At 36.9% G+C, this 12,233-nt stretch overlaps 1 protein-coding gene across 2 annotated transcripts in view; it reads left to right on the forward strand.

Moving 5' to 3' along the window:
• The window catches only part of zc3h12b (zinc finger CCCH-type containing 12B), a 116,008-nt gene extending 103,800 nt beyond the window's left edge, over positions 1–12,208 (forward strand). For both annotated transcript variants that reach the window (XM_059976982.1, XM_059976983.1), the window contains exons 3-6: positions 2,226–2,365; positions 3,577–3,811; positions 4,777–4,883; positions 5,752–12,208. In XM_059976982.1, coding sequence (XP_059832965.1) covers positions 2,226–2,365; positions 3,577–3,811; positions 4,777–4,883; positions 5,752–7,178 — 1,909 coding nt within the window. In that variant the 3' untranslated portion in view covers positions 7,179–12,208. The remainder of the gene's footprint in view (positions 1–2,225; positions 2,366–3,576; positions 3,812–4,776; positions 4,884–5,751) is intronic.
• Positions 12,209–12,233: the final 25 nt, after the last annotated feature.

The following is a 12,233-nucleotide window of genomic DNA, read 5'->3' on the forward strand; positions in this document are numbered from 1 at the left end:
TTCAGTGACATGAATATTATTTTGTTTCTGTTTTAAGAAATACTGTTATAATTTGTTAATCTTGTGCAGCTCTCTACAAACTTAAATTTAAAAAAAGCAGCTTTGATTCCTATTCTCTGCCAAAAACTAATTTGGGAATCCCAAACAAGAGAAAATTTGCGGGTGTTGGAAATCCGAGCAACACAAACAAAATGCTGGAGGAACTCAGCAGGCCAGGCAGCATCTGTGGAAAAAAGCACAGTCGACGTTTCAGGCCGAAACTCCAGCAGGACTGAGAAAAATGCTGAAGAGTAGATTTGAAGGGGGGGGGGGTGGGGAGGGAGAGATGGAGAGAAAAACACCAGGCAATAGGTGAAATTAGGAGGAGGAGGAAACAAAGAGCTAGGAAGTTGATTAGTGAAAGATACTGACGGCCATGGAAAAAGAAAAAAGGTGGGGGTGGGGTAGGAGCATCAGAGAGATGCGATGGGCAGGCAAGGAGATAGCATACGAGGGACAAAGGGGGATGGGAAATGGTGTGGGGGGGGGGGGATAAGGTTGGCGTTACTGGAAGTTTGAGAAATCACTGTTCATGCCATCAGGTTGGAAGCTACCCAAACGGAATATAAGGTGTTGTTCCTCCAAACTAAGTGTGGTCTTTTCGTGACATTGGAGGAGGCCATGGGTGGACATAGCGGAATGGGAATGGGAAGTGAAATTAAAATGGGTGGCCACTGAGAGATCCCACTTGTTCTGGCAGTGGAGTGTAAGTGCTCGGCGAAGCAGGCTCCCAATCTCCACTGGATATACAGGAGGACATACCAGGAGCAGCAAACACAGTATAAGACACCAACAGACTCACTGATGAAGTGTTGCCTCACCTGGAATATCTAATAAGGGCCCTGGATAGTAAAGGATAGTCACCCATTTTAATTCCATTTCCACTTCCCATTTCGATATGTCTATCCATGGTTTCCTCCACTGTCGTGATAAGGCCACACTTAGGTTGTCCCCTCTGTGCTGTGGTGGCTGATTTCAGTAAGTGGGCGGTGTAGTACGACTCACACCCACTTACTGAGACAATGAACAAATCTATTTGCTATCCTGAAATCATCTGCATTCTTCTCTTGTAAAGCATTTGAGTGTAGGTTCCACATGAAGACAGTTTAGGCTTGGCTCTGATGCACTATGCTTGTGATGGTGGGCTGCTATCTCTGTCCTGGCTTATAAATGAAAGGTTAAACAAGCCAGAGAGGAGAAACTTATCAAACAAATAAAGTGAACGTTTATTATAGACTTCCACTCCCTTTTATTTTTTTTCATGCATACTCACAACATTTGATTGTTGCATATCTATGATTTCTGTTTAGTATTTTAAAGCTGTATTCCTGATTGATACTTCACCTTGCCCTCTGTGTGTAATTCTTTTCCTACGATCTAAGCCCTCAAGATGTCCACTGGTATAAGTTAGGATGGACTATACAACATCTGTCTGGAAAACACATTTCTGGCCAGGGGCTATATAAAATACAACAAAATAAAAATGAAAAACCAAAAGGGAAAAATCCTTTGACAAGAAATAGTGACAAGCAGGACTATAATATATTGTTGATGGTGCATTAACAGTCCTTTCAAAAATTAAGGCAGAAAATGGTTGAATATGACACCATGAAACGTATAATACCCCAGCTGGATCTATTTTTATAGATTCTTTGATATTTCAGAGAATATAATTAATTCCTCCCACAAAGGCCTACGCATAGTGATGCTTTTCATGACATCATCTGTGTCTTCCCTAAAATTCTGGGTACTTGGTAATGAAATAGACATTTCTTCTCTTGATCTAATTTTCTGGAGTGACTGAGTTAACTGATTTCTTTGTGTCTTCGCAAACCTTTTCTCATAATCAGAATGTAACTATGAGATGCCAAGCAACCTAATTTATTGAAACAAACCGTGAAGCTTTTTCTTGTAAACTGCAATTAACTTGTGCATCTAATTTAAAATCCTATTATGAAACCTTTATGTTATATAATGAAACATTATTTCTTACTAAAAACTCTTTCCTTCCTTCATTTGAAAAATGTAGTTATTTATGTTAATTGTCATACAAATATTGAATAATTAAAATAATTCTTTGTGCCCATGTTGTTCCACTTATGTGGCTTACCAATTTCATTAGTTTGAATGTCAGCCAAGGTCACATTTAGAGCACAATTGATTAAAACCCTAATTTCCTCCTGTAGTCATGGAAACAAGGAAGTGTTCTCTTGCCTGGGAATTCAGCTAGCTGCAGAGTATTTCCTGGAAAAAGGACACAAGGACATCACAGTGTTTGTTCCTGCTTGGAGAAAAGAACAGTCCAGACCAGATGCACCAATCAAAGGTAGTCCAGCGTCAACATGATCACGTAAAATTGATGGCATTTCAAAAAATAACCTGAAGTAAAAATAGAAAAGGTTGGAAATGTACTTCTATCCCAGCAGTACTGTATTTGAAAAGAGACCTGGGGTGGAGTGGGGGAAGGTTAACTTTCCAAACGGGGACCATCAGCAAAGTTTCAGAATGGATAATGGGCAGCATTATGACTCACTATCACTGAACATGTCTGAGAACACGCTTACTCACTCATTATTAGTGGGTATGTACCATTTGTAGGATCTAGATGGGCTGTAGTAAAGGCATTGGCTTCCAGCACTAATAGTGAGTAGATAAATAACTTCTTTAAAACCTATTATAATGAAAGGTTAAAATACATTTAAAAACAAGGGCAGAAGTAGGTAAACTTATATTCCCTAGTTATACATTGTATTAAATTTTATACTTTGAATCGAACATTTGAAATTAAGTTCTACTTAAGTTACTGGAAGCTAAGTTCAATGAGTAGTTCTACTATATCACATGCTTACTGCTGTATGGAAGTGCTACTTTCTAACAAAATGTATTTCTTATTCCTACATGGTTTGCCATATTGTATAGCCATAAAGGGTGGAAAGGTTTTCTGAAATACAATCTGCTTCATTAGATCAAATTAGTCTTCCTTCTGAAGGTATGGAAGAATCAGGACAGCCAAGGCTGGCAGATGGTGGAACCAATCCAAATGAATAGTCACCAGAAATTAGTCCACAAATCTTAACTTGCATTATTTATTGTAGGTAACATCATTTACAACATCAAGATGCCTAGAAAATCATCCTTTGGTTGAATAGTATAGCATGTTACTGTGTTGTACTCTGCCTCCCAAATCCATTAACTACAGTGGCTATTGGTGTGTTAAAGATCTATTTTGATCCTATTTTGTCCCTATCCCAGAGACCATTAGCAAAACACTAACTAAATTTTGCCAAATCTGCACTGGCCAGGTTTCCAAGCTGAAAGATAACTGATCAGGATCTTCATTTTGCACTTTCTATTTTCACATTTTATGTTTTATACAAGAGTGGGACAATGACAGAGTTGTTTCTGAGCATTGTAGAGAATAAGTTGATGCATACAGTTTTAGCGTATTCAAAAAGTTGCACTTAAGACTATCCTACTATTACCATATTGAACGTGTGTGCATTTTCTAAAATGCCAAATAATTCCTTAACTCTACAGATCAAGAAATATTACGGAAACTTGAGAAAGAGAAAATCCTGGTCTTTACACCATCCCGAAGGGTGCAAGGGAGGAGAGTGGTCTGCTATGACGATCGATTCATAGTAAAGCTGGCCTTTGAATCAGATGGCATTATTGTGTCAAATGATAACTACAGGGATCTGCAGAATGAGAAACCTGAGTGGAAGAAATTTATAGAGGAACGTCTTCTAATGTATTCGTTCGTGAATGATAAGTGAGTAAGGTTGATACAAGGATTTTTAAAATATTTTCAGTATTTTTTTCTTAAATTACACTCATCAAAATGCCTGCTGAATGAAAAGCTTCGAATTTCAAACATCTAGTGCTGATATCAAAACCTTCCAAATGAAATAAAGATACAGATGGGATAGAAATTACTACAGGTTTCCCCCGCGATCCGAAAATAGAGTGTTCCTATGAAACCTTTCATAAGCCGAAATGGCGTAAAGCGAAGCAGCAATTACCATTAATTTATATGGGAAAAATTATTGAGCGTGCCCAGACTCAAAAAATAACCTACTGAATCATACCAAATAGCACATAAAACCTAAAATAACACTAACATATAGTAAAAGCAGGAATAATATGATAAGTACACAGCCTATATAAAGTAGAAATTATATATGTACAGTGTAGTTTGACTTACTAGAATTGGGAAGATTCAGCCAAAACCGATTTGTAGAAAAAAATCGGCACGTATACATGCGCACACACCTGCCCACACAAGGCTTCACAGTCATGGTAGTCTTGCTCGGGGTAAACACAAGTTTAAAGCGGGCGCCTTTTCTCGTAAAAGCGAAAATCCTGTTCGTATTTCTTTCGGTTAGCGAAAACAAGTACTAATGTAAGTCTTTCGTAAAAGCGATGTGGCGTAAAGCGAACATTCATAAAGCGGGGGACTCCTGTACCCCAATAAGAAAACTCAGCTTCAGTTTTTCTACTGACATTGACATGCCAGGCTTATTGGTCCTTTCTGTGCTGTAACTCTTTTGCAATTTAATATTTCTAGATGAATAAAAATGTGACATCAGCACAATATTGTAAATTTCTTTTCAACTGTGACATAGAGCCATTTGCTCAGTCTGAGTTACAAGATGTAAACTAGTAGGGTAAACATTACACTAAGCAAAATTTATATTTTGAATGTAAGTGACCATAGTGTCGTTTCACCACTTCAAGGTTTATGCCACCTGATGATCCTTTAGGACGTCATGGTCCCAGCTTGGATAATTTTCTGCGAAAGCGTCCCGTTATTCCTGAACATAAGAAACAGCCTTGCCCTTATGGTGAGTATTAGCTGCTTGCTGCAAATTAGACCTTTAAATCTAGTTACCTAATCACTCTTTTGATTAATCTTGCAATTGTTCACTAAGTATCAAGAATTTTTCTGGTTTAATACACCACTCTCTTCTCCTCTCCTGATGGGTGCTGGCTGTCTGTTTTGCCACATCCAAGTGATGACTCCATAAATATATGACCGAACAGTTACATGTGTACAGGTGTATTCTTTTGTGAAATGGTTCACAATTAATTACAAAAAACAATCTTTGATATGAAACATGGAGGGATCAAAAAAGAGACTATGTCATTAGTCCAGTGATCCAAATGATCAAGCATTAAGCTTTAGATTTGAGTGATACCATTAATCATTAGGCTATAAGGCAAGAAGAAATCACCCTTATCAATATATCAATACATTTTGAAATAATTCTTTTTAAAGATAGTATTTGTTTACATCACAGCAACAGGTCCTTAGTCCCACGACACCTTTACTGACCATCATGCCAATTTAAAGTAATTGCATTTGCCTGCACATGATCGACATCCCTCTGTCCTATCATCTATTTGTGTGCCTGTCTTAAGTGCCTCAAATTCTGCTGTCACATCTGCTTACTTCACTTTTCCTGAACTCGCACAAGATCCCTCTGTATATTAACGTTTTTAAAAATCCTGCCATTTACTTACACTTTTCTTTTACATATGACCTCCCAACTACATCTATCATTTCTCTGCCATTATTTCCAATTGATCTGTATCCTGTGACAACTTTCCACACTATCCATAACTCTGCCAATTATTGTGTCACCTGCAAGCTTGTGACGGGAAGTATGCTTATCAGTATTGATCATTCTGGGCTCTGCTTATGATTTATAGGGAAGAAGTGCACTTATGGACACAAGTGTAAATACTACCACCCTGAACGTGTTAACCAGCTACAGCGCTCAGTTGCCGATGAGCTTCGTGCAAGTGCTAAGTTATCGGCTGTGAAAACTATGAGTGAAGGAGCCCTGGCAAAATGTGGCATCGCTATATCTGGTGTGAAAGGTGAAGCGGTCTCTGAGATCAAGCGCGTCGCACCAAAGCGCCAGTCTGACCCCAGCATACGATCTGTTGTTTGTGAGCCAGAGGAGCGACTGACACCCGCTCACAGACTCGAGACTAACTCTGTGCCTTCTTTGGTCACTGCATCTAGTGTACCTGCATTTCAAGCTAATAAAAACCACGCAGCCAGTGCCATGAGTACAAGATCTGCAAGCAGCCCTGTGCCATGTTCCAAGCAATTCACTCACCAGAAATCTTCACAAGAGCATATATCCACCTTGCATTATCCTCCCATCCTTGTAACCAACAGCCATGGGAATTCTGTGAGTTACACAGAGCAGTATCCAAAATATGACTCGACTCTGGACACCGGCTATTATTCCATGATAAATGACTTCTCAAATTTAAGTATGAATAGTTTGCGTAACCACGACAGTTATTATGGGTTAGATTCGGATCATGGTTTGTATTCCAGAAACCCCAGTCCTCATTCAGAAACCTGCATTGCAGGAAATGACTCCTATTCTTCATACAATGATTTGGCATACCTAGGCACTGTGGATACAGGCCCAGAAGAGAATGTGAAAGCTCATCAACCACAGACACAAAATAGGCTCCAACCTTTTGTTCATGGTTACCATGAGCCCATAACAAGAGTACAGAGCTATGGGCCCGAGGAGCCAAAGCAGCCCCAGCGTAAGCAGTCAGTCTCCCACTTGGTTCCTCATATCCAGCATTCTGCAGTTGGAGCTCGTTCCAGTTGTCCTGGAGATTATCCGTTTCCTCAGAAAATTCATCCATCTACTAATAATCAAACAGGACGGGCTCTTGTCATGACTAGGCTAGACAGTATTTCTGATTCAAGACTGTATGAGAGTAATCCAATGAGACAGCGAAGACCTCCACTCTGCAGAGAGCAGCATACTAGCTGGGACCACTTGCCATGTGTTACAGACTCTTATAGGTACCCTTCATATCCTTTGACTAATAACCTGATGCAGCCCAATTATGATCCTGGCATGTTCAGAAGTATGCCAGAAAAGATAGAGCAGATCTGGAGGTCACCATGGCAAGGAATGCCTGCTGAGCAACAGGACCATCTGACAATCCGAGAACATCAGTACCAAACCTATCGAAACCTCTGTAACATCTTTCCAGCAGACATAGTGCATGCAGTAATGGAAAAGAACCCCCATGTGACTGACCCGCAGCATCTTGCTGCAGAGATTGTTGCCAAGCAACTACGATCTGGGAGGTAAAACACAAACTATTTGAAGGCTGAGGACCAAATGCAGGACAGACAAAAAGAAGTCCGTTTAATGCACAACATTTGTGAAATATGAGTTGCCTAACACAGTGGGTTTGAAATGTTATAAATATCTTAATGGTGTTCAATTATCAGTGGGAGTTAAGGCAGCTTTGAAGAGGAAATGAATACCTTACACTCTTTTTGAGCTATGTCTCATCAATTTTTTTTACTAATTTAAATTTGCCCTCCATTTGATTTTTTTTTCTTGAATTTCCCATTCAGTCTGATTTCAAAATGTGTTCAGCATTTATGAATAACAAAGTCTATATATTAAAACAATACAAATTCTAAACAAAATGAAATCTTTAGTAGTACAATGTTTGGAACTCATGCAGAAAAAAAAGCACTGAAAAGCTAAAGATGACGGTGTAAAATCAAATCCAGAAATATTTAAGTATCCACTCAGATTTTCATGATTACATGTTCAGTAAGGTATCCATTTTCTGTTTAAGGTTTCCAACAAAAAGAGCTTTCTTGGTGTATGGCATGTCACACCATTTCCTTTAAACCATAATCTCCTTATACAGTTGGAAAATTTGCAGCCAAAACACCTTTTTAAAAGCATTATATTTTTTGTCTTCAGGCTGCACTGATGTGCCACTATCTTTAAAAAGCAATGTATATTGCTGAAATCTGACGAGCTTGATATGTTTCAAGCCAGGTCTGTGAAAAAAGTTTTTCATGAAAGTTGAGGTCTTTAGGGGCCTTTGTTTCTTCATGAGAAGGTCTGACACTGCCTAAATGTTTCTTACTGTGAAACACATGGAATGTGAGGCTGCAGTCAGGGTTGTTTCTGACATTTTGCCAATGGCTTGCAAATGCTGTGTAGTATTTCTTACAATGATATTGCAATCATTTAAACTTAGAACTACCAATTTGTCATATAATTTTACTTAAGAAATTACACTGACAGAAATGTTAACATTTATAAAATGTAAACATCTTAAATTAGTACCTATCCAGAAATAGAAGGAATAGATTAAAATTCCAATATTATCTGGGCCTTTCTGTACCTAATTAGCAGATGGTTCTAATTGCTTTGCTCTTGTAATGACTAGTAATTGAATAAAGACCATGAGAGTCCAAGGTTAAGATCTTGGTCTGCTGATTTGGCTGACTCTAGCCAGACAGGTAGAAGGTGCCTCAGAGAAGGGGGGCAATAAAGTTATCCAGGACCCTGGTCCTGATGAGTATTCATTACTCCCTGTGGAGAGATCGTGAAGATCAGTGTAGAGCATGGAAAGCATCAGCTTCAACTTGATTTTTCCTGCTTTTGCATCGGTTTCTAGCATTCTCTATATACTGTTTACTTCAGTGAGTTTTCTAGCGTGCTGCTAATGCCAACAACATTCAGCACAAGAGTAGTAAAAATCAATAATAGAGTTGATATCTAAAAATGATGCCAGTTATTTTGTTACACACACAGCAAAGCTAATTTTGTAATTTACAATTCGATACAGCAAACAGCAATGCCTCGAATGATCAGAAATGACCTTTGTTTGTTGATACAAATTGTATCTCTTTTCTTGATTGTAGAAAACTATTTATTAAATGTACAGTTATCATCGGTAGAATAGCTTTATCAAATCTTGCCACAATGTTGTGACACTGTGTGTCACTGGGAGTAGCCCATGGGTATGTATGAATTTTTACTGGGCATAATAGTTTGTAGACCTGAATTTTTAATTCATGTTGTTCATATGTGCACACACATTGTGTATAGTGTTAGTATCATTATTTGTTATGTATTTATTAGGATTTAAAAAATATTGTTTCCATTGATACCTCAACCAGCTATTCTGATGTAACATTTGGCTATTTTAAATAGCCATATTCACTTTAGCAGCCTAAAATCTGAAACTAAAACCAGATATATCCCAACCACCAATGTTTTTAAAATTTCACCTTCACATGTGTGATTACTCGACACTATTCTATAATGCACTGACATTATCTCATCCTGTTCTCTCTGTGTACCCCTCTTTTTACAGACTGAGTTTAACAAATCTTAATCATAGATGAGGATTGTTAATGCCATAAATGTGTACCTATTTCACAAAGGCATTAGCTCTGACATGAGGAATATGGATAGTTAATTCAGTAGAATTGTTAAGCTGAATTTATTTAGTATTCTACAGGAAAAATGCCTGAAAAGGTTTATTTTTGCTTTGTTTCTTGTGTCATGCCAAGATACTAACACCCCTACTTTAGAATTTTTAAAGAATTACCAAATCATTGAAATGTTTTACGGATCAAAATACTGTTGCACCTCACTTTGGAATAAGAGAGAGAGCCCTTAACTATATTTCTGGATATTTTTCACAGTTCCAATCAATGAAGAATATTTTACTTAATAAGGTTATCCATTTTTATCTACCATAAGTGGAACATTGCTAAATTAAAATATGACATGTAATATTATAAGCACATTTGGTTAAGTGTATGTGTTAGTCTAAGACTCACTGCCTCCTCTCAGGGAATCATGCATTTAGCCTGTTCGAGAAAATGAGTTACAGGATTCAGAGTTTTGTATTTTGTTTACTTTTTGTTCTAAACATTGCAATATAAAGATTCATGTAGGGTTAACTTGAATTTTGTGTATCAGAACTAGGTTATTGCATTTATTGATGTCTAATGTACATAATTAAAATCAGTCAATTTTAATGGAAACAATATTTTTAAACTTACTGTCTGCACAATGCTTGCTCTTATTATGAAACAGAGGGCTCCTCTCTCTGCAAAGGAAATCTTTTAAAAGTTTCTTTAAAAGAAATATGGCTAAGTTTAAGCAAGCTACAGCCTCTTCTTTTGGTTGGCTTAATTAGAATACCAGACATGAATCTATATTGCCTCTTCAAACAATTTTTATGACAGTTAAAATATTTTTGATTTTTAGAAATTAATTTGGAAAGAATGTCAAAAAAGTAAGTACACAACTATGTGTAGCTACTTATATTAATGTATAGGAAATTCCATGTAGGTTTAAAAATCCTGGTGAAGCCAAACAAAAGGAATGCTACAGCTTTAAGCAACATATTGATATCAAAAATGAGATTTTGTTTTGTCCCTGTATTTGCATAGAACATTCCGTACCCTTAAATACCTGACCTTATTCTATGTAAAAATTCAGCAACCCTGTGAAAGGGCAATACTTTTAAACCTTCCTGTTACAATTTGGGAATGGTTATTTTTGCATTAAGTGAGGAGGGTTGGATGGTCTCTTCAACCAATTGCAAGAATGGCATTAACTGCAACATGGGCAAAATAAGCACTGTACTGTTCAAGTTAAACACTAGTAGAATGTTCTGAATGCTGTTCAGTGACACCCTTGCAGTTCTTGCTTTTTCAGGTTGCATGTAGGCCATAAGACATAGGAGCAGAATTAGGCCATTCAGCCCATTTACATCTTTGTCTATTAATAGGAAGAGAATAGCTTGAATGACTTCTATTTTTTCCTGTAAAAAGCTTGTAAAAATTATTTTGCTTGATTAACTGCTTTCTCTTTGCTAGATATCTGGAGTTTGTACATGTTCCCAGATAGAATCTAAGAAGTGTATAATTTTCAGTGAATCTTGTTTGAAGAGATCATATAGTTTGTGGTAAATATGCTGTGTTTAGATAACTTACGTACAGATAGCTTGGTATTGTGTGGAAAAATATATATACATAATATATATATTTTATTAGATTAGTCTGGTTGATCTAGTTTTTGTTCTGCTCCATAAAAAATGAACATGTTGGCTTTTATCTGTAGTAAAACAAAAAAAAAACTTTGGGTTTGTAGTCCCAAACAAAATGTAAGTCTTAATGACAAAATGTGTCTCTGTCTCTTTGAGAATTAAAAAAGCAGATGTTTTTAAGCGCTCTATATATAATCAGTACCTTTAAATGCACAACACGTTATGGATAATGTGTGATAAATTGAGCCAAGTGTTGAATGGTATAATTATGTTCCTGATTTTGAACACACAGCTGACTAGCTGTTATTTTAATTGTATTAATAAATATAACAAGGCTGCTAATGATTTTCACATTGTCATAATGCAATTTTTTTGCCTAAGCGGCTTTTGTACAATGTAAATATTAAAATGGGTGCATTCGTAAGAGATCACTACAGTTGCTTGTTTATGCTGCACAGTAGCAACTAGTTAAGACTGCAAATGTTTTATTTTTCAGTGACCATTTCTAAAATGAGTCATGCTGTCACTAGCTTTACAGTACTTGTCTGCTATAGCTAAAATATGTTTAGTGTGCAATACTCATGTCTGTGTGATATGCCATCTGAATAACCATTAATGGCAGACCTGTAAACTCCAGTATTTTATGTCCTAGTTAAGAAAGGGCAGTTCTCCCTGTAATTAGTATGGTACAATGTGCTTCACACTTTGTAGATAGTATTACACAGTGCCCTCACCGTTCCTAACTACAATTTACACAAGTCTTAGGATAACACTGCAAGATTGGCAATCTTTAATACAGTATTTTGCATCATATTTCATGGCTATTCATATTTCATATTTCAGTGTCATTTTGGCATTAATTGAAAGTGGCCTTCAAAACCTACTTTGCATACAAGCAATGATTTTGCAGTGCTGCCTTCCTTGGATCAAAATGATAATATGGAGTATGTATTCAGGTAATTAATATATTCACAGCTTTATGGTGAGTGCACTCTAGGAGTAGCAGGGTTGTGACATTGATTTCCGTGCCTTTTCAAGAAGGATTATGGACACAACTTTAAATAGTTTGGTACCTCTGTGCATCGGAATGTGTTCCATGAGGTGTGCAATTTAAGAATGTTTGAAATTTAGTGTTTGATGTTTGCATGAGGATTATAATTACCAAAAACAATCCCCTACATGGTCACGATTATTATTAGTGCCATATATAACCAAACTGTAGTAAATAAATTCTAAAACTGTAATTTAATACTCAATTTATGTGACATGTATTTCAATAAAACTTAATTTCTGGAAATCATATTAATGTTTTTGTATCATTTGTA

Source organism: Hypanus sabinus, chromosome 8, assembly GCF_030144855.1.
Source record: "Hypanus sabinus isolate sHypSab1 chromosome 8, sHypSab1.hap1, whole genome shotgun sequence".
Taxonomy (NCBI): domain Eukaryota; kingdom Metazoa; phylum Chordata; class Chondrichthyes; order Myliobatiformes; family Dasyatidae; genus Hypanus; species Hypanus sabinus.